The following is a 25,117-nucleotide window of genomic DNA, read 5'->3' as shown; positions in this document are numbered from 1 at the left end:
CAAAATTTGATCGTTTTGCATAATTTCTGATTATTTTCCTTTATCATTCAGTGTTAAAATTAACAGAATCGCACAATTTCACATTTTTGGGCTCAGTTTGCATAATTTCAGGGGGTTTTTTTTGGGATAAAACCGCGGGGACAGCTTAGTTTGTATATTTTTTTCATGAGCTATTTCGAAGAACGTCTTGCAGCTTTGATTTTTAAGTTTGCATAAACTAATGATTGAATATACCATAGGTTGAAAATAGGGAATTGTTTCTTTTGAAATATTCATGAAACCTCTCTTAAATTGCTCATTGTAACACTTTGCATGCGGAATCCACTAACTTTCTGTCTCCTCTACAGGAAAAGACCAGCGATCAAATCTATCATCAAGTAAGTTTTATCACAGCTTTTGTACATTATAAAAGTGTTGGGTAGTTATCTTTATCCTTAAAAAGTTTTGATTTTATGTTTTAAAAAAAGTGTGCAAAGTGTTAATTTAATTTTCATGTATGGTATGTTATATTTATATGTTTTCTGTCATTCTGAAGTTTTTGTGTTGAATGCTCCTTGTGTCTTATCATCGAAAACAATTTTTTAAATGCCTTACAAGGCTCACTATTGTAGAGAAAAAGTAATTGAAAACTCTTGATTGTCTACAGAGTTACTTTGGTTCAATGAATGTCTGTTATTTTGATTAAACTAAGATTTTACAGTTATATAAATATATCATAATCTCTTGTGCATGTTGATTTTTTTCAGTCAAAGATCGCCAGCCATAGTTGCCATTCTGCCATCTCCGAAAGAGGAATCTGCCAGGCTCTTTAAACGACCTCAGTTCACTTCAGGAGAGTGAGTTCTTCTACTTTCCCTCAAAAGTGTAGGGTTTCCATGTCATTTTACAGCACCTCACCTTGGATTGTACTTCAGTTTAACTCCTAGATGCTAATATATTTTGTTCTAGTTTAACTCATAAATGCTAATATTATATATAACTTCAAATTACAATTTAACCTGAGAAGTAAAGTTAGATTAGAAGTAAAGCTCTCCTCAACATTCAGTGGAATATATTCTGTTATCTATTTGTGGTGGCCGAATTTTGCTATTCAAAAGGCTTTTTAATGGCTGCATCGATCGACATGCGGTTTTCGCGAAAAGATTCTTAAAAATATTCTCCGGATCATGACGCCCTTCGTTTTTTCATTTTTAAGACAGTTTTGCTGCAAAAGCCAAATTTCTTTATTTTTCCGATCGCTTTTGTAGGTCGACGCTTCTGTCTTTGTAATTTTAGAAAATCTGCCAGGTTTGTTTATTTCAAGTCGTTCTTCCGTTCGATACTATTGTGCATTGTCGCGCAATACTGAGCACTATTTTGAGTGTGCGACCCGTATAGATCTAGCCTCATGGTTTCTTTTTTTACCAATGACTTTCAGTTGATGTTAACCCACCTATCATTCCTTTCATCAAAAGGGGGCCCAGCTAGTATTATATAATTCTACATGATGCTAGGGATGGACATTAGTCTGTGGTTAGATTACAGTAACCATGACGAAAAATCCTTTGAAATATTATTTGAGGAGTCCACTGAAAAAACGGGCTTAGTCACAAACTGAAAATCGTGAGGGTATCAATTTTGAACACTTACTGACTGTTCAGTTGTAGCAAAGATAGTAAATAACAAGATGAGCCACTCAGCCAAAAAAGTGTCCGCAGGAAGTATGCTCTTTGCTTCAGATGGCGCTGCAGTCTGTTTTGAAGCTCTCTTTCATTTTTCCAGAAGAGGAATAGGAATAGCACCTCCTTGCGTGCGCAGATCGACTGCTGTTCATCAGCAGTTCGGGTTCGTTCAGTACGGAGTTTTAGTTTTTAAAAATTTTAATGACCTCTCGCCTTTCATTCTAAAATCAAATTAAACGAAGAAAACAATCACCCTTTCCTCCGGAAGAGGTATTTTGTTAGCGTAACCATTTAAAAAAAGCGTTCTTCCGAAATTCATTCAAAAACTTGCTAGTTTTACTTTGATTTTTTAAACTCAAGTAGGATAACTCTGTTCGCTAAAGGTGCGCTTTTGCGAAGAGGGCGCCACCGAATTTTGAGGACACTTTTTTAATTGGCTCAAAGAGAGAAGTGGCCCCTCTTGTTATGTAGACTCTTTGGTTGTAGTTAGATTTCCCTTTCAGCAAAAATATAAAATAAACCACCAATCAAACAAATATGAAGTTATGAGTCCACAAGCTTTTAAAATTGACACCCTCACAATTTCCAGTTTGTGACTATGCCCTTTTTTTTCAGTGGACTCCTCATTTTTTTCTCAATAACTCAACATGTGGTACAATTAATTGAAGACGAGGACTTCAAGCTTTGAAATTGCTGGTCCAGCTGTTTCAATAGTTTGCTACGAACAGCATAATGCTCCATCTTTGGAAAGCTATGATAATTGGAAAACAACGGTGGAAGAAAAGTTTCCTTTTTGAATTTGCATTTAGAAAGTTTGTTCTATCATTTATCAAATTTACGAGTTGGCTCACCGTTCTGTCATATCTATTTTCTTCTGTTTGGTTTGTGAACGTTAGACTTCATCTGTTCATGTAATACACCCATAACATTTTCTTTCTTCAGGTCTTCTGGATTTGATGATGAAGAAGATGACATTGTGGATGAGAAGTATTCTGACCTACTCTTGGATACCAAAAAGTTCAAGTACGTAATTTTTTCTCTCTTGAATATTGAAAGTGTTGAATTGTTTATGAATGATACTGGATTATCAGTCTGTGTAATAATGCAAATGTTGATAAATATAATAGGCTATAAAGATAAAGCAAAATATACCAAAACTCATGCTAATGCTGAAATGGATATAATTTTGAGTTCCATGCCTACCTGAAAAATAAGAAGTCTTTCTTTTGAGGCTTTCAAAAAATAAAGAGAAAAGACAATTGGTGACTTTATAGTGCTGCTCTTGGATGGAAAAAAAACCCAGGTTGGAATCGTCTACACCAGATTTCCCATTAATCATAAATTAATAAATATATTTAGAAAAGTATAAATCTGAATTGTTGCCTTTTCTCAGTTTCTGCCAACAACATTGTTTTAGTCTCTTTCTTTATTTTGGCCCTCAAACAATGTTCTTTCTGGACTGGTCCTTTTATATTTCTGTATTATTGTTTGTGTGGGCATAGGAATAATGTCTGCTTTGTTTCTTTTTCCCAGAACAGGGATTCTGGGTGAACCTTACAAGATGTTCAACCCTCAGACACTCTCCCCAGTTGGAGCGGAGAACGAGGATGAAGAGCACGAGGGGGAAGACGGAGAGAAGCGGTAAGATCACTTATCGAGTATGCTTTGTATACATATGCTACCTCAGAATTACAAAGTTCTGTCTGACATTATTGGCAATTTTGAGTTAAGACCATGAGTTCAGAAAACAAATATTCTATCTGCACTATCAAAAATAGTAAGATTTTAAGGAGACCTCATCAAGATATTCAAAATATTTCATTTGAAGAAATTTGATATGTTATTAAACTCAAAATTGTTAACGTTAAATTTCTCAAAACTTGGTGCTGAGCAGATAGAACTTTGTAATTAATTCTAAGGTGGGGAAGTGCAACTATTCTCACTCATGTAAAATGAGAATTGTTTTCAGTTGATTATGCTCTGTGAAGCGTGTTTTTCTTGAAATGGAATGTAACAAAAAAAATTGTTTTACAGTTAAGTGTATTCCCTAGAATAATTCCATTCCCTTTCTTGCTTTTCTTCAAACACTAACTGTAAGTTTTGTAGAAAGCAATTACAAAAGTCTGGTCCTTGTGGGTTTATTTACCATGGACATTGATGAATGCTCTTTGCAATTACCTTTGCACATGAAGCTTTCTTTATCCTGAAAACAAATTATCAAGTGAAAAAAGCCTAGATGACACTTAGTAAAAAAGTACTTTAAAAAAATTGTCATTCTTGATAGACTCCTGTAGAGTGTATACTGAAAAGAAAAGTATTCAGAACTGCCATATATTGGTTGAGAAGTTTTAAAGAATGTGTGGAATAGATTAGCAAAACTAAAGTTTAAGTGCTGTAGCTGTAAAGTTTTAACATAATCTTCCCTTGGAGATGTGGATAAATCTTCATGATGTACGGGTAGTAGATATTCACGACTCGATTTTTAGCGTTAAAAAAATTTAAAATAGAAATATTGACCAGCGTCAAGCTGAGAAATGAATCGTTGAGAAAAATCCAACTTGTTTCGTGCGTAAAACCCCATACTTTACTAAAAGTAAAGATATTCACGGTATATCTAAAATAAATCATTTTTAAGACTTTGAAATTGTTGGAGCTGTGACAACTCAAATTAAGGAAACTAGTATGTTGAAATGAGATTTATGTCTTTGGAAAAAGTGATAACTATTTTTTTCACTGAATTGGAAAAAGTTTTTTGTGAAAATTCTGTTGTCATTTATACTTTTCTTGTGGGATTTTCAGAACTGGAGAAGAAAGTGCAGCTGCTGAGAAAACCCAAGCCTCTGGTAAGATTTTCATGTTGCAAACGGTAGAGCAATTATTGCTTTATGCCTATATAATGGCAACTTGCAATATATGTTTCTCAGGAAGTTAAGATTGTTTTAGAATGCTATCAGTTCTGCTGGGGTAATACTATAGATTGTAAAGTGCATAAAGCTTGCTGTTGAGCGAGAATTTGCGCTATAATAGATACAAATGTTTTCTATTATTATTTCTGGTCTCATCATTGAATGTACATATTCTATGATATAATCCCTCCTAGTGAACTGGTGGCTGTAGCTGTTTATTATCTACTAGTTCAACATAAGGAAGCATGGGGTTCAAATCTTACAGAGGATGGAATTATTTGTTTTCCTTTTTAGAATATTTTCCTATCAGCCTCATGTTCTGAGGATAGGTGAAGCTGTGAAGCACTCTGTCTTTGAAAATGCACATTAAAAAAATGTTATCATGTAACAGCTTTTATTGTATTTTTTTTGGGGGGGGGGAAGAGTTTCCATATTTAACGCTTATTTTCTTATATAATTTAAAAGTAATAAGCAACGCTCCTGTAAATGTGTTCATATTGTTACAAAGAATTCTTTTTAATGCTTGCCTTACATTTACATGTGCATTTGTTCTTAAGATACATACAACTTATGGTAAGAAAAAACGAAATTGAATGAAAAGAAATTTTGATACGAAAACAAATGTACTGGAAAATATAAAGATGGAGTATATGCTCTGCTTAAATCTGAGATCTGAAAGTCCATAATTTTTATGAGAATGAGATAGATAATGCTGTGAAAAATATATTCACTAACGGCGGAAACTTGATGTTCTCCTCTCCATATTCTCTTTTTGAGCCTCTTCAAGTATTTTATGTTTTTAATCTTACTGCGTGGGTGGTTGGCGGGTGCTCTGGTGTGGTTTGCTCCTTCTTTCCTATCAAACATCTGTCGTCCTTATCTCCCCCCTTCTTCTAAGTTCTTTTTTATGTTTGTTACTCTCTTGTAACACCTCTTATCTTCTGGCGCTCATATGACCTTATGCAGTTGCGAGTGCCGTAAAACCTCTACTAAAACTAAACTAATCTTACTGCAGTACTTATTGGCATATATTGCCCAAACAAATATTTGTTTTACTGTTTTGTATTTTCAGACAGAGGAACAAGCCGTCAGCAAACAGCTTTCTCTCATGCCACGACGGAAGCCTTCACTGATGATGAAACTTGATTTTGTCCTATTTTTATTGACACTTCATGCTTTTATTGCCTTTTTTTCCCCCTCTTTTGACCTGTGATGTGTCATCTTTAATTTCACATACTGTGGAGTATGCTTATCTTATACTTTCAATGACCATACATTTATGATTTTTTCTCATGTAGGAAGACTCGCTGGGGGTTGTATGGCTTGAGAAAACTTGTCAGTGGCCAATGGTCCACACGTGGCGAGAGGCAGAAGAATAAAAATAATGTCAAAGGAAAAATCCTAAATAGTACAAATTTGATCGACCCCATGCTATAGAAATGTTTATATTATTTAACATTTTTTTAATCGTCAACCTTCTGTTCAAATGCACTAAGCCCAGACAGGAACATTTTTCAGTAGAGAGGTAAAACTTTCATTCTTGTAACATTTGCTTCTATGTATAAAATATTTCTTGAGAAGGTGTAATTAATATCATAGATTGAGAAACAACTATCTTTAGAAATTCAAAACTTTTAGCTTAGTGCATCTGAACATCTGGCTGACAATACATGGATTCTATGACATCTTAGAACTGTAAGTGCTCACTGTGACTCACTCCGCGTATAGCTAATGCTGTGATAACATTCCGTCCATGTTTTTGTCACTGCCTTCATGAATGATTATGGCTAGACTTCGTGCTGAGGCAGTCTTTGCATTCCTAACATAATGTTGTCTTAGCCTGGAATGGTTATTGTAAAAAGTGCCTTTTATATTATTTAAAACATTTTTATTTCATTTTATTTTATTTTATTAGTTATTTGAGGCTAGTGCCATGCCTGGGATTTTTTAAACAAACATCTGTGAAACTTTGTGATTTTAAATTTATTTTCATTTCTTGTAATTGTATGTTTGTTTGGCACATGCTTTGGTTGTGTTTGTATGTGTAAATGAGGGCTATCGATCATGTATATTTATGCACGAATATACATGTGTATTTCCATGTTCTTGAAAATTTTGTATGTATTCAAGGAAAATATTCTTTGAATATCAAAATATATTCAGTAATTTGCTTTCATCAAGCATGTCATTCACACACCTAGATATTGCTTGCAGCTCTTGATTTATGAAGTGTTTGAGGTGGTTTCCATTGCTAGTACAGTAATGTTGATCCATGAAACAAGCTATTTACTTTTGTTTGACAAGACGTTATTCACTTAAAATCCTCCAAGCTCTTCTGATAACCCACTCCGTCCAGGTTGGCTCTAACTCACAGGCAGGGTGAAGTCAGCCAGCCTAATGTGTAACTTAGGGGCTAAGACGTTCTATGTCAATCAAATCCTCTTTTGAATTATAAAGGCAGAAGCAAAATGAGTTTTTTCAATCAAGATTCAAATGTCCTATTTTTTCATTTAAATGTGGATTTTCATTACATCTATAACAGAAATGTGAATGCAGGACAGGATTTTATGACTGTACTTCCTTTACACTTCCGAGACGTTCTATAGGTCTATTAATATGGCGTCGGTGGCCTAGTGGTTAAGCTACCGGAATGATAATCCTGAGGTTGCGGGTTCGGGGGTTCGAGCCGCGGGCCCAACGTTGTGTCCTTGGGAAAGGCATTTTACACGAATTTTCCCCACTTCACCCAGGTGGGAATGGGTACCCAGCTATAGACAGTGAAAGATCTTGTCAGTTTGTTAGTGTTTGAGCTCTGAACCAGCTGCTTGCTCTGTATGCTTCCCTGGAAGCTGAGAATGTTTCTGAGTGTTCTATGGTCTGCTGGGGTAATAATGTAGTGTAAAGCGCATAGAGCCTACTTTGGAGTGGGGATATGGGCTATACAAATACTATTTATTATTATTATTATTATTAATATTAAATTAAGTTTCTTCACTTTCAACCTTTGGATTTTGTGGGAATCACCAGCTTTCATCTACGATAGATAGCTTTAATGACTGTTATTTCTATTATTTATATGCTTCTGTGATACATATGTGTGTACGTACACGCACGCACACACACACACACACACACACACACACACACACACACACACACACACACACACACACACACACACACAAACACATGTTTGTATATATATACATATTTATATGTATAATGTCAACTGCTGGCTTAGTTTGTAATTTTTGCTGGAATCACTGTTTGACTCACTGAGTAATAAAAGTCGGACACACCGAAGCCGTGTTTCATCTCCTTGATGTGTATGAATTTTGAGCAATGCAGAACAGATCTGATTAAAGTGCTAAGTTCTCTGTTCATTGCTTTTTTATCAGAACCTCTTTGGATCTCTTAGACGGCAGTCACTTCCAAGGACTTGGCTCCTGACTGGATTGTTCATAAGTTATCCCAGACTTGCACGGTCAATCTTAATATATTAATGTCAGTTGTGTGAATCTCTGCCTATATTTTTAACGCTCTAATCAATGTTACCCTTTCTTATAGTAGTGTTGTAGCTTTTACTGTATCATACTTGATCAATAACAAACAACATCCTAGACTGATTATCGATTACCGTAGCATGAAAAGATCTTTGAAAGGTAACTTTCCCCATGATGTGCTGGAAGTCACTCCTTGCAGGTCCTACTTCTTTTCTTTCCTACTGGTATATATCAGGTCAGGGTTACCCCTATGTCTAGTGAATTGTTAGTACTGATCTATTATTGTGTTGATGTGCTTCTCTTTACTCAAGCAATAACAAAGAAGCTATTTTACTTTTATTAGTTAATTTAATGGTATGCTTGTATTTAGCTACATATCATATCCTGGCAATGGAAGGTCGAAGCTTGTGGCTTCAGGTGGGGCTATATTCACCAAAAGTTTGTCTGTGTCAAGTTCAGATGTTAACATTATTGTCATTATAGTAGGTATTCAGCTTTAGTAAGAGTTTAACAGCTCTTGCCACACAATAAGGTCATATAAGTTAAGTGCCGAAGATATAAGAAGTATAGAAGTGTTGTCAGCGATTAAAAAAAAAAACACAGAAAGGAGGAGAGATTAGGACGATAGATGTTTGATAGGAAAGAAAGAGCAAATCACACCTGACACACACCAACCACCCACACATTACATGTATAATATGGAGCACGTATAGGAGAAGCATTTGGAGTTTTTGCTTCCACGAAAATTCTACCTTAGCTATTGCCAGAATTGCTTACAATTTGTCCAGCCTTTCAATCTTCTAAGGAAACGATGGAACAAATAGGTCTAGTAGCTTCAGGGTTGGTGATTTTTTTTATTTTTAAAATAAAAATTTAAAAAATCGATTTTTAAATTTAAATCAGATCTGTTTTATTTAAATCTGATTTTTTTTATTAAAAAAAAAATGTCGACACAGTTTGGGATTTTTGGTGGCTAAAAGTAAGTTCTTTTAGTGCAAAATGCATTGTCTTTATTTTAACTAATGATTAATTAAAGCAACTGCAATTTTAGAAAGTCTTAATCTGCTTTATCAGTGAATTATGGCTACAGACAAAAATGAAGAAAATGTCAGTCTGAAAGGAAGGGGGGGGGGGGGGTATTTATGCATAGATAAACTTGCATTTTATTACAGTGTCTGTGTGTGTGCGCACGCTTGTGTTTGTCTAAAAAGAAAAAGAAAATGCTAATTTCAATTATGAAAAAAATTGAATACAGTATTATTTTACCACTTACAGTGACAGGGGGGAAAGCAGACTTTTAAGCATGATTATTTTAGTCTACTAAACCTTATATCTGTTTTATAAAACCAAGGAAAGGAATTTTGAATGTTTAAAGATGTAAAAACAGAATACATTTTTAAAAAGTGATTTAAATCACTGAGTTTTATTTTTAAAATCTAGTTGATTAAAATTTTTAAAAATCAACTGATTTAAATCGACCTGATTTAAATCGACCCAACCCTGGTTTTCAATTATGAAAAAAAGTAAATTGAGTACTGTATTATTTTACAGTGACCCTGTTTTATAAAACCAAGGAAAGGAATTCTGAATGTTTAAAGATGTAAAAACAGAATACATTTTTTAAAAGTGATTTAAATCACTGAGTTTTATTTTTAAAATCAAGTTGATTTAAATTTTTTAAAAAATCAACTGATTTAAATCGACCTGATTTAAAGCAACCCAACCCTGGTTTTCAATTATGAAAAAAAAAGTAAATTGAGAACTGTATTATTTCACAGTGACAGGGGGGAAAGCAGACTTTTAAGCATGATTATATTAGTCTACTAAACCTTATATCTGTTTAATAAAACCAAGGAAAGGAATTCTGAATGTTTAAATATGTAAAAACTGAATACATTTTTTTGAAAAGTGATTTAAATCACTGATTTTTATTTAAAAATCAAGTTGATTAAAATAAAAAAAACAGCTCTGATTTCAATTATGGAAAAAAAAAGTAAATTGAATACTGTATTATTTTACAGTGAAAGGGGGGAAAGCAGACTTTTTAAAGCATGATTATATTAGTCTACTAAACCTTATATCTGTTTTATGAAACCAAGGAAAGGAATTCTGAATGTTGAAATGTGTAAAAACTGAATAAAAATAAATTTTGAAAAAGGGATTTAAATCACAGATTTTTATTTAAAAGATCAACTGATTTAAATCAACCTGATTTAAATCAACCTAACCCTGAGTAGCTTAGATGCACGTACCCTAATACGCTCTCGTGGCCTAGAGGTTACTGATGTTTGCCTCTCATTCAAAGGTCCCGGGTTCGAATCCGGGTAGCGACCGAAAAATTTTCTTCTCTAAAATTGTCTCCTTTCACCCCCATCCCTGTGATCTATAGCAATGTTCCCTCGTCTGTTTTCGTCTCCTCTTTCTGCCCCCACCCCTCACCTCCTTTGCCCCCTTCTCTGGGCCCCTGACTCTTTCTGCAGCATTTCTACTGCTGGCCTACTCCTTGGCTCCTTCTTATTGCTGTCTTTCAGCCACACCTCTGATCTTCTGGTAGGAAATATCTACACCTAGCCTTCTCGGACAACGGCGAAAAATCTCGGAGGGCGTGTGTGCCATGGTGGTCTAAAATCGATAGATGAGTGCTTCGGCCGCCACCCGGGCAACATTCAAAATTTCCTACCATCTGAAAAAGTTTAATGTATCCCCGCCCGCTCATGTGACCTTATGCAGTTGCGAGCGCCGCAAAACACTTACAAAGAAAAAAAAAGTAAAATTTTTAAAAGCCCAGGTTATTGTCAGGCCGATCCGGTGGTAGACTGTCAAAGAAATCAGAATTATTGAAGCAGACTGTTAATTTGGTTCTCGTGATAAATCTTTCACATTGTTGTCATAATATTATGCACCCGCTTTGATGATTTAAAAAAAGGGGAAAAAAGAACAAGACAAATGTGATATACCCATAGATGTACACTATAGCAGAGACACTAAAATATAATTAAATACTCTCTGACTATAGTTTAAAAGGAGGTAACTCTATGGTTATACCTGAGCATGAGACAGGAGTGAAAATAAAAATAATTAATATCCAAACCTAGATCAGAAAGATAATCTATGCTTGCGTAAAGATAAGACATATTACAGCCTATAGCTTTTTACTGTTTGTTTGCTAGGGTTGGGTTTGTTTTTTTGTTTGTTCTCAAATAAAGTATAGAGAAACAATTCGGAAGAAGAAAACGAGTTTCTAATTCTATCATTATCAGCACTACAAAAAGAACCGTTTCCAAGAGGCAAAGACTGCTATACTGTTGTACACAAGTATTAGTAAATTTCGACTCCTCCCACAACATCCTTATTTAGACCCGAGTAGGCTACCCGAGTCGCTACTACTCAATCAAGGCAGGTGCTGTGCTCACGAAGTGATTGCCTTCTTGAAGAATAATTTCTCGTTGATTTGCATATATTTGGGTTTGTATTTTCTACGGTTCCGTTTGTCGTTTTGAACAAAGGCGTGGAAAAATATCCATCGGTCTGTTGCTATCGAAGGCTGGATCTCTAGGTAGACCTGAATTGTTGAATAATGCATGCAGCCTGCAAAGAGAATTAGAAGAGTAAGAGAATCAATAGATCTAATACTAATAGGCCTACTCAACTAGAATAGAACTAGATCTAGATCTAGACTCTAGATTCTAGATCTAGGAGTACTAGGACTGGGAAGGAGGGTGTTTATCATTTCTTTTTCACCAAGCACAAGGTGGAGGGAGTGGGGGGTAACGTTATAATATTTAGTGCAAAGCTAAGGCTAAGGGACACATTCACTCAGACTGATTTCACTCTTCAAAAATAAAGGCTTCTTTGATTTTGAACTGTAGCCTTTTCATTGATCTGCTAATATCGAGGAAATAACAGATTGATCCTTAGTGATATCTAATGTAAACTCTAGGCGAGAATCTAGTGTTGTCTTTATAATTATTGGACAAATTAGATGGTCCTTACAGACTGCACTATAGCAAGACAAAAATGGAAAAACAGCTTGAATCGCTAGATTCGTGATTCATACTAGATCTAATCTAGATCTAGATCTAGATCTAGATCTAGATCTAGATCTAGATCTAGAATTCATACAACAAAGTGTTGACGATTTTACCTGAAGTTGAAGCGACAGCGAGCACCTAGCCCACCTCTGTGATTGGGCCAAATGTTTTTGGTAATTAAAATTTATGTCGTGATCATGTCCTGTTTGTTCTTGTCATTATAATTTAATATATTAATTCATTAAATCTTCCTTTTCCTTATTTTAATTAATTAAAACTTTTTTTTTACAGGTCTTCAGAAAAAGAGTGAAACATGGCGTGGCTAGATTTGATCCGAGAAAAGTGTAAGGTAGGGAAAGTATAGTAATTGGCATTTTAATTTATTTTAAAGAATTCAAAGTAGATGTGTTCGGAATCAAGTGATTTAAGATTGTGATGCACTGCTTTTTTAAACTGTAGACAATAAAAATCAAAGTTTACAACATTAGCCAAGGTAACCTTGTAGACACTCTACAGATTTACCTTTATTTCCTATTCATACACTTAGACTTGCTGTTAAAAACATTGTTGTTCGTCTTGTAGTGTGAACTGGTTTGAGGTGAAAGCTTAAAATTGTTTGTCAGGGCTGAAGTGAATTCTTGCAAGCTACTATTTAATTTAGATCTAGTAGAAGTAAGTATTTGGGTTTCCAATTTTTTTTGTTTGGAAGCAGATGCACCTGGGGGGTTGAAGGGAGGTTTGCCCCCCGCTCCAATTTCTTAACTCTTTGAAGACGCGTCAGCGGTGACGATTTTAAACATGTTTATTATTTGCTATTTTTAGTGGTCTACTCTAAGGTGGCAACCCCTATATCATTGGAAAGCTCGTCTAAAGCCCTATAATTTGGTTGATTCCCTCTAATTTGTTTTCGAATTAGGATATATATCTTTGCAAAGCATTTGTTTTAGGCCCATTGTTTCGCAGTTTCTATCCAAAATGACGAGCTCCAGGCAACGTGGTTTGATGCGGACTGAAGAAGCTTTAGAGTTGTTTATGGATGATGACAGTGATGAGAAGTTAGATTTAGAGTTAGAAGAAAAAAGTTTAGATGATAGTGATGATGAATCTCATTAGTTAGTAGATCTACCTGACCCCCAAACCATGTCAAATTTTTGTTTCTTTTGAGGGCAACTATAGTGATCTTGCAACCTTGATCAAGGGAAAACTGGTGTTGTTAACTATTTATATCCGACAAGCCGCTCCCAGCGGCTCGCGGTTGGAAGTGCTGCGCCTGTGAGCTGCTGACAGCGGCTCGGGCACATTCCATTACAACGATTTCGACATCAAATTACTTTTTGAAAATTGCCGAAAAAAGGTCTCTTTTACCGGAAGTTCATTCATTAGGTGAAGTACTATCATAATATGTTCGCATGTTTCGATTTAATTACCCATTTAGTGACGTTTTTGTCATTTTTAGATTTACTACCAAAAAAGGGCCTCGGCGTAGTGGAGATAAATAATTAATGTATGATTGATTGGTAGAAAAATAGAGAAATTGTACTTTTTAGTGGTGCAAGTGTGATTTTTGTACTGTTGATAGGAAAAAAATGGTGGCCTCATAAAAAAGGACAAAGAAGGTGCATCACAGGGTATATCGAGAAAGGGAAAGTGGATGCGTTTTCAAAGAGTTAAAAGTAGTAAATCAGGGTGTTATAGTATTAAAAAAAACTAGTGTGTGCAGGCATTAATCGCAGTAGGCCATCAGGTAAACTGTGGTCAATCAGCAGGTATATAAGTACTTACAGTAGACTGCATTCTTGCGGTAGTTTGTTAAGTGGACTGACATGAAAACTGTTCTCTTTTTTGTCTCAGCTGACCGATGAATCAGAGCAGTACCTCCAGTCGAAACTGATTCAGAGCTTTGGCCAGTCAATGTCAAAAGAAGAGCACCAGGCCTTGCATGAAGAGCTTAACTCCAGCTTTGACTTTGAATTTGAGGGAAGGGTCACTGAGTTCAAAGTTCCCTCTTTGGATGTGCCAGGTAATACTATTGTCTGTGTATCTTGTGTCTAGATTTCAGTATTTTTAAAACAAATTCTGTAGTAAGAGACCTTGTGGTCTTGTAAATTGATTTCACTGGTGATTGGCGGGTGTTTTGGTGTGGTTGATGGGTGTTTTGTTGTGGTTTGCTTCTTCTTTCCTATCAAACATTATTTGTCCTTATCTCTCCTCCTTCTTTTTTGCGTTTGTTATTTTCTTGTAACGCCTTAAACCTTCGGCGTTTATTGTGTTGTAAGTGACGTAAAACTCTTACTAAAACAAAATGATCAAACTATGGGTCAATTGGTAGGTTTTCTTTTGTTATTCTGTGTGTGGATTGAAATATTTGGGGTATGGACCCATTGAGGGTATTGTCTTGGGGGATGTTTTTATTACTTTTCAGTCAAGAATTTCACTCTTTAGTGATGACCAACGGGGACTTTGCGAGGTAGTCCCAATGAGCAATTGGGTGGTTTGCAGATGTTCTGGTGCTGTTTGCTCTTTCTTTGCTATCACACATCAAACATCTATCATTCGTTTATCTCTCCTCCTTTATATGTTTGTTACTCTCTTTCAATACCTGTAATCTTTGGTACTTATATGATCTGACTGTGTTGCAAATGCTGTAAAACTCCTACTAAAATTACTGAATGATGAGCATGGGATTCAGCGAGAGGGGTAAAATCACTCTGCATGATGACTGGGCTCCTAATGTCTCCTCAGAGGTGTAGTGGTTATTGCAATGGGTGTTTACTCATAAAAAAGATGTTTTTATTAAAGTCTTGGTCTTCTGTTTTGCCTTTGTTTAAAGAAACAAACATATCTCATTCCTCAGATGGTATTCCAATAGATGTCATTAAGCCAAAAGGGTGTCCCCGAAAACCAGGCATCCTCGTTTATTTTCATGGAGGGGGCAACAAGTTTGGGTCTCGGAAGACTTCAGAGCTCATGTGCAAGCTGCTTGCCAGGTTTTTCCTCTTTTTTCTTTACACTTATTAATGTTGTTTAGTTTTGCCTGCAGAAAACAATGTCTAGTCTCATTTGTATAAATCCTGTGTTTATATAGTAGTTTTTACACCTTTTCTTGATCAAATATCAAAATATTAATTCAACATAGAGAGTTCAAATTCAACACAATGGAAAGCATAAAGCAAATGTCAGCTTGAATGTAACCACAGGAGAGCTCAAATGTAAACATCAGGGAAATCATATTCATCATCGTCATTTTAAATGCAGCATAGGAAAGTTCAAATTCTACAATACGAAAAACTACGAACTTATGATGTAACCATCGTCTCAGAGTCAGGGGAAGCTACCCTGTCTCTTAACAACGTTCAGTGTTTACTGTTCATGTCTCTCGCATTCAATACTCACTGTCTGCTCTCTAGATGTAGATCTGGATCTACACTTTTTCCCGATCATATATCACATAGCGAGTTCAAATGCAGCAATGAAAGTTCAAATCTGTCTCTTAGCTGCATTTGTTGTTTACTGTTCTCGTCTCTCTCCGTCAGCGGTTTGGTTCTAGATCTAACCGTGGCAGTCATCTTGTTTTGTTAGATCCAACACTTCGACCGTTGTAACAGATCTTATCTGGAAGACACAACAACATATTAAGCATGCCTGTCCAAAAATCAAATAATACACAGAGTCAGTCTCGAGGATTAACAGAGAAGACCGGTATACGAGAAGCCTTTCTGCGAGGTGACAATTACATTATGCTTGCTAAACAGTTGTAAATCAGCCGAAATACTGCGTACAGTACCGTACGCCGAGCAATCGAAACTGAGGATGTTGTTGAAAAGATATTTGGGAAAGTAACCACGGAAATAAAAGATGAACTGATTTCAATAGCAGAAAGCCACCCAGCTTACACTTTCAACAAAACAAAAACAGGTATTCGAATGGCTCTGCCATACACATCTCGATTTGTCGCTGCGGCTACTTTGAACAGATTTTAAGAGAGAGAGAGAGAGAGAGAGAGGGAGAGGGAGAGGGAGAGGGAGAGAGAGAGAGAGAGAGAGAGAGAGAGAGAGAGAGAGAGAGAGAGAGAGGCAGGCAGGCAGGCAGGCAGGCAGGCAGGCAGGCAGGCAGGCACTACCTATTGTGTTTAGAATATGTGTGTGAATTTGAACTGACAAATGTTGAATTTGAACTGACAATGTTGAATTTGAACTCTCTATTGTTACAATTGATAGCGCTATTTTGATATTTGAGCTTCCTAGTGTTACATTTGCTCTTTCTATTTTGATGTTTGAACTTTCTATGTTGAATTTGATTTGACTATGTTGAATACATTTTGCTATCATGTTTCATTTGAACGCTCTATTTTGATATTTGATCAGGAAAAGGTGTAATATAGTTTTCTGTACATGCCCATATGAACTTATTTTGTTCTTAATATTGTCCTTGAAAAAGTGTACAGCTTTTTGGACTATTTTAACATCACTCTTTATGATTTAGAAAGTAATATATAGACCTATATTTTTTTTTAACCTTTCCTAGCAAGTCGTTTTTATACAAAATGAAATAGAAATGCGAAAGCTTGTATTGATGATGATTTTTGAATGGTATTTCTGTAAACTGCTTCTCTTACTGTTTCTTACCAGCGAGCTCAAGTGTGTCCTAGTCAATGTGGAGTATCGCCTGGCCCCAGACCACAAGTTCCCTGCCATGTTTGATGATGGCAAATCAGTGACAAGATGGGTTCTCATGAATAAACCTCTGATAGGTGAGTCTGTCTTTCTTTTTAGAATGTATTTAACTGCGCACTTTACTTTCTAATACTAGTGACACAATCAGTTTAGTTGAATTATCTTTGAAGTCTTCTTCTTCTCTTACCTCTGCTAAAGCTGAGGGAGTAACTGACTGTAAGATCTTTATCTCACAGAGAAGTTGATTTTTACATACATTGCTGGTTATTTACAAAGAACATAGAATATTCCATGGCCTGACAGGCAGCTATGTGTCATTTTAGAAGGTTCCCTTAATAATTGTGCTGACTAGAGGGGCTACATTTTTTAGCTTGGAACTATTTTTGAATTTTGCCAGTATGATGGCCAGAAAGGCACTCTCTTTTTGCTTTTATAACTGCCAAGGGATTTTAAACATGTGGAACTTTCACATGAGACCTCCTAAATGTTTTGTTGTTATCCGAGAAGACTAGATGCTCAATCCTATTTGCCCTTGGATCAGGATGTGTAGAAAACATGAGAAAAAACAACAACATTATCAGGGATCGAACTGGGGACCTCCAGGTTGACAGGTGAACTTGTTTAGCTACTGAGCCTCCTTTTGAAGTCTTATAGATTCAAAGTTTTTCTCTCCATGTGGCCTTTTGGTTTAAAAAAAATTGATAGCTTAATTTTAATTCACAGTCATGAGAATAATGAATACAATAAAATAAAAAGTGGGTGGTCGGTGGGTGCTGTGGTGTGGTTTGCTCCTTCTTTCCTATCAAACATCTATTGTCCTTATCTCCCCTTCTTTTTTATGTTTGTTACTCTCTTGTAACTCTTCTAATCTTCTGGCGCTCATATGACCTTATGCAGTTGCGAGCGCCGTAAAACCTCTACTAAAACTAAACTAGAATACGATAAAATGTGATATTGCTGAACAGATTTTGCTCCCCATCTTGAAGGTTATAAAAATCTTGTTTACATAAATAATTAGGGCTAGATAATCTATAAAATTAAAACCCAAGGAAAAGAAAATGAGAAATGGATCCACAGCTGTTTTGATAAGGAGAATATCAATCATTTCTGTTACGTGTAATTTCTACCTTGACTTTGAACAGCGAGGGCTGGAATCATACTGAAACCCACTATTTGGGGAGAATTCTTTAAAAAAAAAAAGAAATTGTTCAACTTGTCTTATTAGAGATGCACATGAGTTGAACTGCTTTTGGCTGAGACTAACCAAACGATATTGAAAGGGATGTTGCAATTCTCTTGTTACTGTTTGTTGTTCAGGTGCCGAGAATGACAGTAAAGTTGGAGTCATGGGATCAAGTGCTGGTGGTGGTATTGCTGCTACTGTCGCATTTGAGGTCCCCACTGTTGACTTCCAGGTAGAGTTTCTTTTCTTTGAATCTTCAAATGTATGAGTAGTATTAATTTCTTCAGGAGGGGTTGATCTCTGAAAGTTTTAGTGCCTCTCTCTGGAAATAATGGAAGGTGATTAGAACCAGGAAACCTGTACGTCCTCTTTATTTTCTTTTTGTTCTGTTGCTTCTGTCAACCTCATTTACAAACATGATTTTTGTTTTCTTTTTTTCTTTCTCTAAATTTGCTATATCAAACAAAGAAAAGATATTTATTAATCGTAAAAAAAACCCGCCAAACATTTTTTTGTGAGGAATGCATCAAAAACAAGGAACCCCCCTTAAAAAAGTGAAAATTCTGCCACATTGAATTTAAGACCCCTGAATTCTGAGTTATGAGACCAATTCCTATATTGTATGCATGTGTAGTGGTGTATATATTCTCTCAAAGGGTTATATGGATAGATTCTGCTTCCAAAGTCCTTTTATCAATTGTTAGATGCAGTCAGTTTTTCTCTTTTCTTTCCTCAGATTCTAGTGTATCCCCTGCTTGACTGGCGCTCGGACGGGGAGAGTTATGCAGAGGAGAGCCCTGTGCTGATGGCTCAGATGGAGAAGTAAACATCTCATGATTGCTCTTAGCTGTGTGGAAACTTTAGATGAAGTCTGACTGTCTGTCTGTCTATCCTTCCTGTCCTGTCCTGTCCTGTCCTGTCCTGTCCTGTCCTGTCCTGTCCTGTCCTTTCCTTTCCTGTCCTGTCCTGTCCTGTCTGTCTGTCTGTCTGTCGGTCTGTCTGTCTGTCTGTTTGACTGTCTTTCTGTCCGTCTGTCTGTCTTTCTGTCCGTCCGTCCGTCCGTCCGTCTGTCCGGTCTAGTCCGTCCGGTCCTGTCCTGTCCTGTCCTGTCCTGTCCGGTCCTGTCCTGTCCTGTCCTGTCCTGTCCTGTCTTGTCTGTCTGTCTGTCTGTCTGTCTGTCTGTCTGCCTGCCTGCCTGCCTGTCCTGTCCTGTCCTGTCTGTCCTGTCTGTCCTGTCCGCCCGTCTGTCTGTCTGTTTGTCTGTCTCCTCCTCCTCTGGTAGCTGACTGCTGGTTTCTTCAAAGTATTTGAAAAAAAAAAAATCAAAACAATGCTGTTCTCTAACTACCAAAATATTATATCCCTTGCCGTAATATACTTCTATTTGTGTGTGTTGTGCTGTCTAAGGTTGTTGGAGAGCTGCATCCAGTCTGAGGAGGACAAGGCCAATGTGAGGGCCTCCCCTTTACTTCAGAAGAATTTCTCAAAACTTCCCCCAACTCTGATCCTGATTGCGGAGGCCGATCCCCTCAAGGAGTCCAATTATGGTATGTGCAGATTGAAGATGCTGTGTATCTCAATAGCTATTTCTCTCTCCATCTTTTCCACAAATGTTTTTTTTTAAAGAACACTAAACAAGCAATGTAGAGAAAGTGCTGCTTATTGTTTTTCTCCCTCTCTTTCACCCTGATGTTGAGTAGAGGCTGCCAAGAAGGGCTCTCCACTTTGTTCTCATCAATCTTTTCTACCTCCAGCAAGCTGTGCCCCACTTATATCTGAGAATTGCCTTCAGATCTAGTTCCCCGTGGATCGTAGCCTTTCTCTCTTCCTCCTTGCTTAGGGATTCCATGTAAGGCTTTGCCGTGTCTTATTGTGAGCTGGCTTCCATTGAGTGTGTCTAATCCACCACCACGGTCTATTGGTTGTTGTTAGGTTCTTGTCATAAGATTACATTTCTGATATGGTGTTTGGCCAGTGGATTATCATCATGTTTCTCAGGCAGTAGTTGATAAAGGACTGTAATTTACGTACTACGGTGGAACTCAGATTCGACGAAGTTGTCGGGCCTGGCCTTCTATTTAGTTGAATCCCAGTGTTCGTTATTGCAAATATAAATTTTTTGTGTTGATAATTATAGGCACTGAGCAAGTAATGTACAGTGTGTTCGACTTTCTCATTCAAAAGTAGTTTGGTTTCAAATGAGAGGCATTTTCATTTCTTTGATACCAAAGAAATGCTTGAAGATTCCAAGAAAATACTCTGAACTCTACCAAGCACACACCGTACAAAAGGGCAGATTCTTTCAAATGCACGCCTGTGTCGTCTATCATCTATAACATATTTCTTGCTGAACAAGTTATGTTGCTGTGTAGAGCGTAGCATATGGCAATGTTTGATTCCACAGTCCAGCGCGTAATTATTCACCTAGATCTACGTCAAGACTAGCTTGTCATTGCAACATTGATCAATAACCGGTAAAAAAAACTGTAACGCGTTTGTATCTCTACTGAACTTCCACTCCCGGACCTCTTGTGCTCCCTCCCCCCAATACCTCAGACACACGTACACACAGTCACATGTGTGCTGGCCGCCTGTCTGACCCTGACATGGGCTAACACATATGTGTGAGTGCTATTAACTCATGTTTCGGGTATGAAAGTAGGTTGCTGATTGGTCCCATGAGGCAGTTCACCCTGCAAGCGGCTTCTTTGAATCCAAGCTTGCTCATTTGTGAATTTGTTGAATCCGAGTTATTTTAATTGTTTTTTTTAATAAATTGAAAAAAAAAAAGGGGGAAATCCAACTCCTTTCGTTGAATCCCAGGAGTTTGTTGAAACCAAGTTCCACTGTATCTGCTATGTTAGTTTCCATGTTTCAGGTCCATACAACAAAACACTTCTTTTTACATTTTCTCCAAATTATTCTCTGCGGAGGAGGGGCAACAATGATAATGACAAAGAGGAACTATAAAAAGGTTGTTTGACAGTCCAAAAGTTGAGCAACCTTACACTGTGTTTGCTAAAATGGACATCTGTGGTAGGATAGGGTACATAGTGGATTTGAAGACCCCACTCTTGTATGAATGGATATGGGAGACAGAAAGTTCTTTGATTTATATTTCAAGGTGCTTCTTGTGATTCTTTCCTTGCGATCATTTGACTTTTTTTCTTTCTCCAGCATATAAATCCAAATTGAAGGCAGCGAATATTCCGTGTGACAGCAAACTGTTGAAAGGAACAGTGCATGGTTTCTTTTCTTTGCCTGGTAAGTTCCACCCGAATAGTTGGTACTAAAATCTCCGCTTGGTCTGTGCCATGCCCTTACGGCATGTTTCAGAAATTAGAGTTTTTTGTGTACAATATATATTATGGTAGATTTCATGTGTAAGGCGCTTTTTCCCTAGGCGAGCACTCAAAATTCTTTGAACAAGAATGTGTGTTCAAGCATTAGCTCTGCATTGTATACTTTAAGTTTTTTGATTTCCTTCGTCTTTTGAAGTTTTAGATATTTTTAACATACCATATGATAACTTCACAGGTGTGTTTAAAGAGGCCAACAGTCAAGCCAGGCAGGTCATGATGAAGTTCTTCCAGAAGAATGGCACTCAATGAGCTCATGCAATAGATCTTTACTCACAGTTCTGCCCAGGTCACCCCCCGATACAGTTGTTGATTGCTTTGCATGCTTGTCATTGTTTTAATTTGGTATTGTGTGATATATAAAAATATAAACTGAAAGAGCTTACCTCATTGCATGCTTTTTATTAATATTTTTTGTTTGAAGAATATTGTGTGATATTAAATAACAAAACATTAAGATAATTGTTTCCCACATTGCATGCTCGTACAATTTTGAAATGAATATGTGTGATAATCGTAAGTAAATAATCGAAATAGTTTAATGCAATACATGATTATACAGTTTTGACAGAAGTATAATGTGATAATACGTGAAATGTTGAAATAGTCTGAGGGCAAGAATATGGAGTGGTCAAATCCATTTGTGCTTGCGATACGACAAGTGGACATTTTTGTTTTGATGTTCAACTTCTGTACTTATGTCAATGTGCCTAATGATGAGGGTTTTGCATGGGTACTTTCAACTCGTAGTAAAATAATTGAAGAAATTTTAGAATACAGAGAAAGTGTCTTTGTTCCCTTTCAAATCCCAGTATATGATTTTGTTGGCTCTGATGGTTTGAATTTTACAGCTTTTGTGTAGTTTGTTGACAACTTTACTGATGTGTGCTGGCTGAGGTGAGGATCTGAATTGGGTCCAAATCAATTCTTTGAAAGATACAGGACAGTCAATAGTGTAAGATGACAGACTAAAATAGAACATGTTCTCGGCTGTCACCATGATGCAGCTTCCTGTGCTTGAGCTAAGATTTATTAATGTATCTTGCTCAAGGACACATCTCTTTGGCCACTGACCTGGAAGCAGTGTCGCTGACACGGTTTGCAGTTGCTAAACTTCTTAAGAGCCTGAGCTCACCGATTACTCTTCTTCAAAAATTTTACCTTTTGACTCTGCAATCTGAGATACTGTTCTCTCTGACTTCAAATAACTTCCATTGGCCTAGAAGGACATCATAGTCCAAGATTTGGGTTTTCTATTTGACACTATTAACTGCCAGGACTTAGGTGAATTCTCTTGACCACCTCAGTATGTGACTTTACATGTTGTTATTGCACTTTGGCATCAAACTGTAGTTACTTTCTGTGACTAACAGGCATCCATGGTTTAATAGTTAAGCTCTTTGCTGTTGCGTGAAGGAGATATGAATTTTAATTCCCATGTAAGCAAGTTTATCGAGGGTCTCCATCTGCTAGGATGCAGTATCCTACTCAGTCGGGGTTGACCTTTACTGACAGGTGGAAGCAGCCTCCCTCCTAATGGTCTCCATTGTGTCTGTAGGAGTAAAACATTTACAATCATCAAAATCATTACTGGGAGAGAATTTATTTCTGTCATGTTGTAATGCATGCAAATGAAAAATGAGATAGCAGTCATGAAGGTACATGTAGAAGTTTAAGTTTTTAAGGTATGCAGATCTATTTTGGGGCACTTTTGTGTATTTGTTTGTTTTTTATACATATTTAGAACCATATTTTGACCAAGCCATTGTATTGTAAGCAAGAGTGTTTATTGCTTTGAAAAGTTTACATCAGTAGCCATAAACTTGCCTGATATTCTGTTTTGCTTTTTTTTTTACTGCGACAGCATAATGTTTTAATTTTAACTGCACTGAAATCCAGTCATGTTGCTGTGTTCAATATAGTGATCACTGATTTGTATTCGTAGTGAATTTTTGCTCACTGTATTTAAAGCGATTACAACTTTTTACGCTTGCAATCCATTTTCTGAATGTAATCGCCAATGGTTTGGCTTGCTCATGTCCTTTTTTTCTTTGGTCTGAATTTTTTCCGCTCCAAGTGAATAAACATTGTGAAGTTAGGATCTGTGCTTTGTTAAGATTAAATTTAAGATGCAAATTTTCTGTTTATGGAGCTGAAGCTCAATATCTGTCCCTAAGAGTTGTGCCCATACTTGTAACATTTTGATTGAGGATATTGGATGTGAATTTATTTGCTCTGTGTCATCCGGGAAAAAGAGTAAAACTTTTTGAATGTGGAATTCAGTCAGCACACTAAGTTATCCAATAAGAAATTTGATCAACACCATACAATAGTTATAAAGTTTTAAATTCAATATTTATGATCAGGTCAGATTTTACTCGATTTCGCTTTTGACTCGAACCAGATTAAAACAAAAAATTAAAACTCATTGTGTCCTGAATGGTCCACTCTGCACATCCAACGAAATTGCCTGGATCTTCTGTGTGTGTTGGGCAAATACTTCATGTGACTGGAAGGCCTCTGTAAAATTTACTACGTACTTCCTTTCCCTTAAATGCTTTGATGCAGTAATGTTCCAGATGTTTGCTGAAACAAACACTTCAACTCAACAAGGACTGTATTCACAAAGTTTGCTTTCTTGTCCCTGATGAACCTCTTGCATGCAAATTTTAGAGCTGCAGGAGCATAATAAAATGAGAAGGTCTCTGGTATGAAACAATTATATAAAGGAAACAGTCTTCATGAACCATGATCAAAGAGAGTTTGTTGAAGATGTGCAACTCTTAATTGAAACTGCTATATCTTCATGTATTTGGTCCTCACAATGCACTTTCTTTCCTTTTTTGCTAGCACAATCTCTCTCTCTCACACACTTTCGTACACACACAAATGCCTAGAGAGTAGAATACATGTACTTGTACACCCAAATGAATGCAAATGACATTACATGTGTATTTTTCAGCTCTTCTGAAGGGGGATCAGTATAGTACATTCTTCTCAATTTTATATCTTACATTTATCCCTCCATTACTAAGATGGTTTTTATTGATGAGAATAATAAGAAATGTTTCGTTACTATGTAGAATATACAGTCATTGACATGCATCATATTTATTAACATTATCACAGATGCGAGTCATTATTTGCAAATAATGTTGTCAGTTATGTATTTTTATACTATACAAATAAGTACTTAGTATATTCGTCTTTGAAACTGAAGCTGAAAATTTTTTTTAAATCTTCAGAGAGAATAGGCTATAGATATTGTTGTAATGTAAGAGACAAAATGGTGGCTAAAGTGAGGACCATGACCCGATGATTCACTGAAGTATTTTGGATTCCGTCCTCTGTGCAAAGTTAGTTGTTTGCATTGAATATTATACTGTTATAATAACTTATAACATTCTCCTTTTCATATGTTGTGTTGCTTTCAACATTTTTCAGAGCTGTCGGATCTTGGTTGACTTTTGGTGTTCTTGTTTTTTGGAGTTTTTTTTTTTTTAAAAACAATTTGTGGTCACTTGCCACAATAATGCGACGGTGAAAATTATCCATTCCTGTCATTTTATGCAGTTTTGTGACAGGCACGAGAAGTCGGTTGTAGTCACTATTCTGTACAGCTGGCTGTGTGACTGCAGTGTTTATTGTCTTTACTTCTATTTTGGTGCTACTTGACTTGGATGAAGTGATCTTGTTTCCTGACTTAATAGTAGAGTGGTGTTTACTGTCTGATCTTTTCTGATCGACTTTCTTTCAGGTTTTCCATTTTCAGATTTTTTCCCCTGCATCTTGCTGTGCCTT

General features: G+C 36.5%; 2 protein-coding genes across 2 annotated transcripts in view; both read left to right on the top strand.

The window, feature by feature from the left end:
• The window catches only part of LOC101856431 (protein phosphatase 1 regulatory subunit 36), a 33,808-nt gene extending 26,551 nt beyond the window's left edge, over positions 1-7,257 (top strand). Inside the window, exons 12-17 of the mRNA XM_005099780.3 lie at positions 348-377; positions 747-836; positions 2,604-2,684; positions 3,195-3,302; positions 4,461-4,504; positions 5,640-7,257. Coding sequence (XP_005099837.1) covers positions 348-377; positions 747-836; positions 2,604-2,684; positions 3,195-3,302; positions 4,461-4,504; positions 5,640-5,713 — 427 coding nt within the window. The 3' untranslated portion in view covers positions 5,714-7,257. The remainder of the gene's footprint in view (positions 1-347; positions 378-746; positions 837-2,603; positions 2,685-3,194; positions 3,303-4,460; positions 4,505-5,639) is intronic.
• A 4,169-nt stretch (positions 7,258-11,426) lies between these two features.
• Positions 11,427-25,117, top strand: part of LOC101856186 — a 38,509-nt gene continuing 24,818 nt past the window's right edge. Inside the window, exons 1-10 of the mRNA XM_035970146.1 lie at positions 11,427-11,535; positions 12,393-12,450; positions 13,953-14,121; positions 14,956-15,088; positions 16,730-16,851; positions 18,092-18,189; positions 18,694-18,779; positions 19,365-19,504; positions 21,135-21,221; positions 21,495-21,557. Coding sequence (XP_035826039.1) covers positions 12,415-12,450; positions 13,953-14,121; positions 14,956-15,088; positions 16,730-16,851; positions 18,092-18,189; positions 18,694-18,779; positions 19,365-19,504; positions 21,135-21,221; positions 21,495-21,557 — 934 coding nt within the window. The 5' untranslated portion in view covers positions 11,427-11,535; positions 12,393-12,414. The remainder of the gene's footprint in view (positions 11,536-12,392; positions 12,451-13,952; positions 14,122-14,955; positions 15,089-16,729; positions 16,852-18,091; positions 18,190-18,693; positions 18,780-19,364; positions 19,505-21,134; positions 21,222-21,494; positions 21,558-25,117) is intronic.

This window comes from Aplysia californica, unplaced genomic scaffold (genome assembly GCF_000002075.1).
Source record: "Aplysia californica isolate F4 #8 unplaced genomic scaffold, AplCal3.0 scaffold00225, whole genome shotgun sequence".
Taxonomy (NCBI): domain Eukaryota; kingdom Metazoa; phylum Mollusca; class Gastropoda; order Aplysiida; family Aplysiidae; genus Aplysia; species Aplysia californica.
Note: the sequence above shows the minus strand (reverse complement) of the source record. Positions and strands in the feature narration are given on the sequence as shown.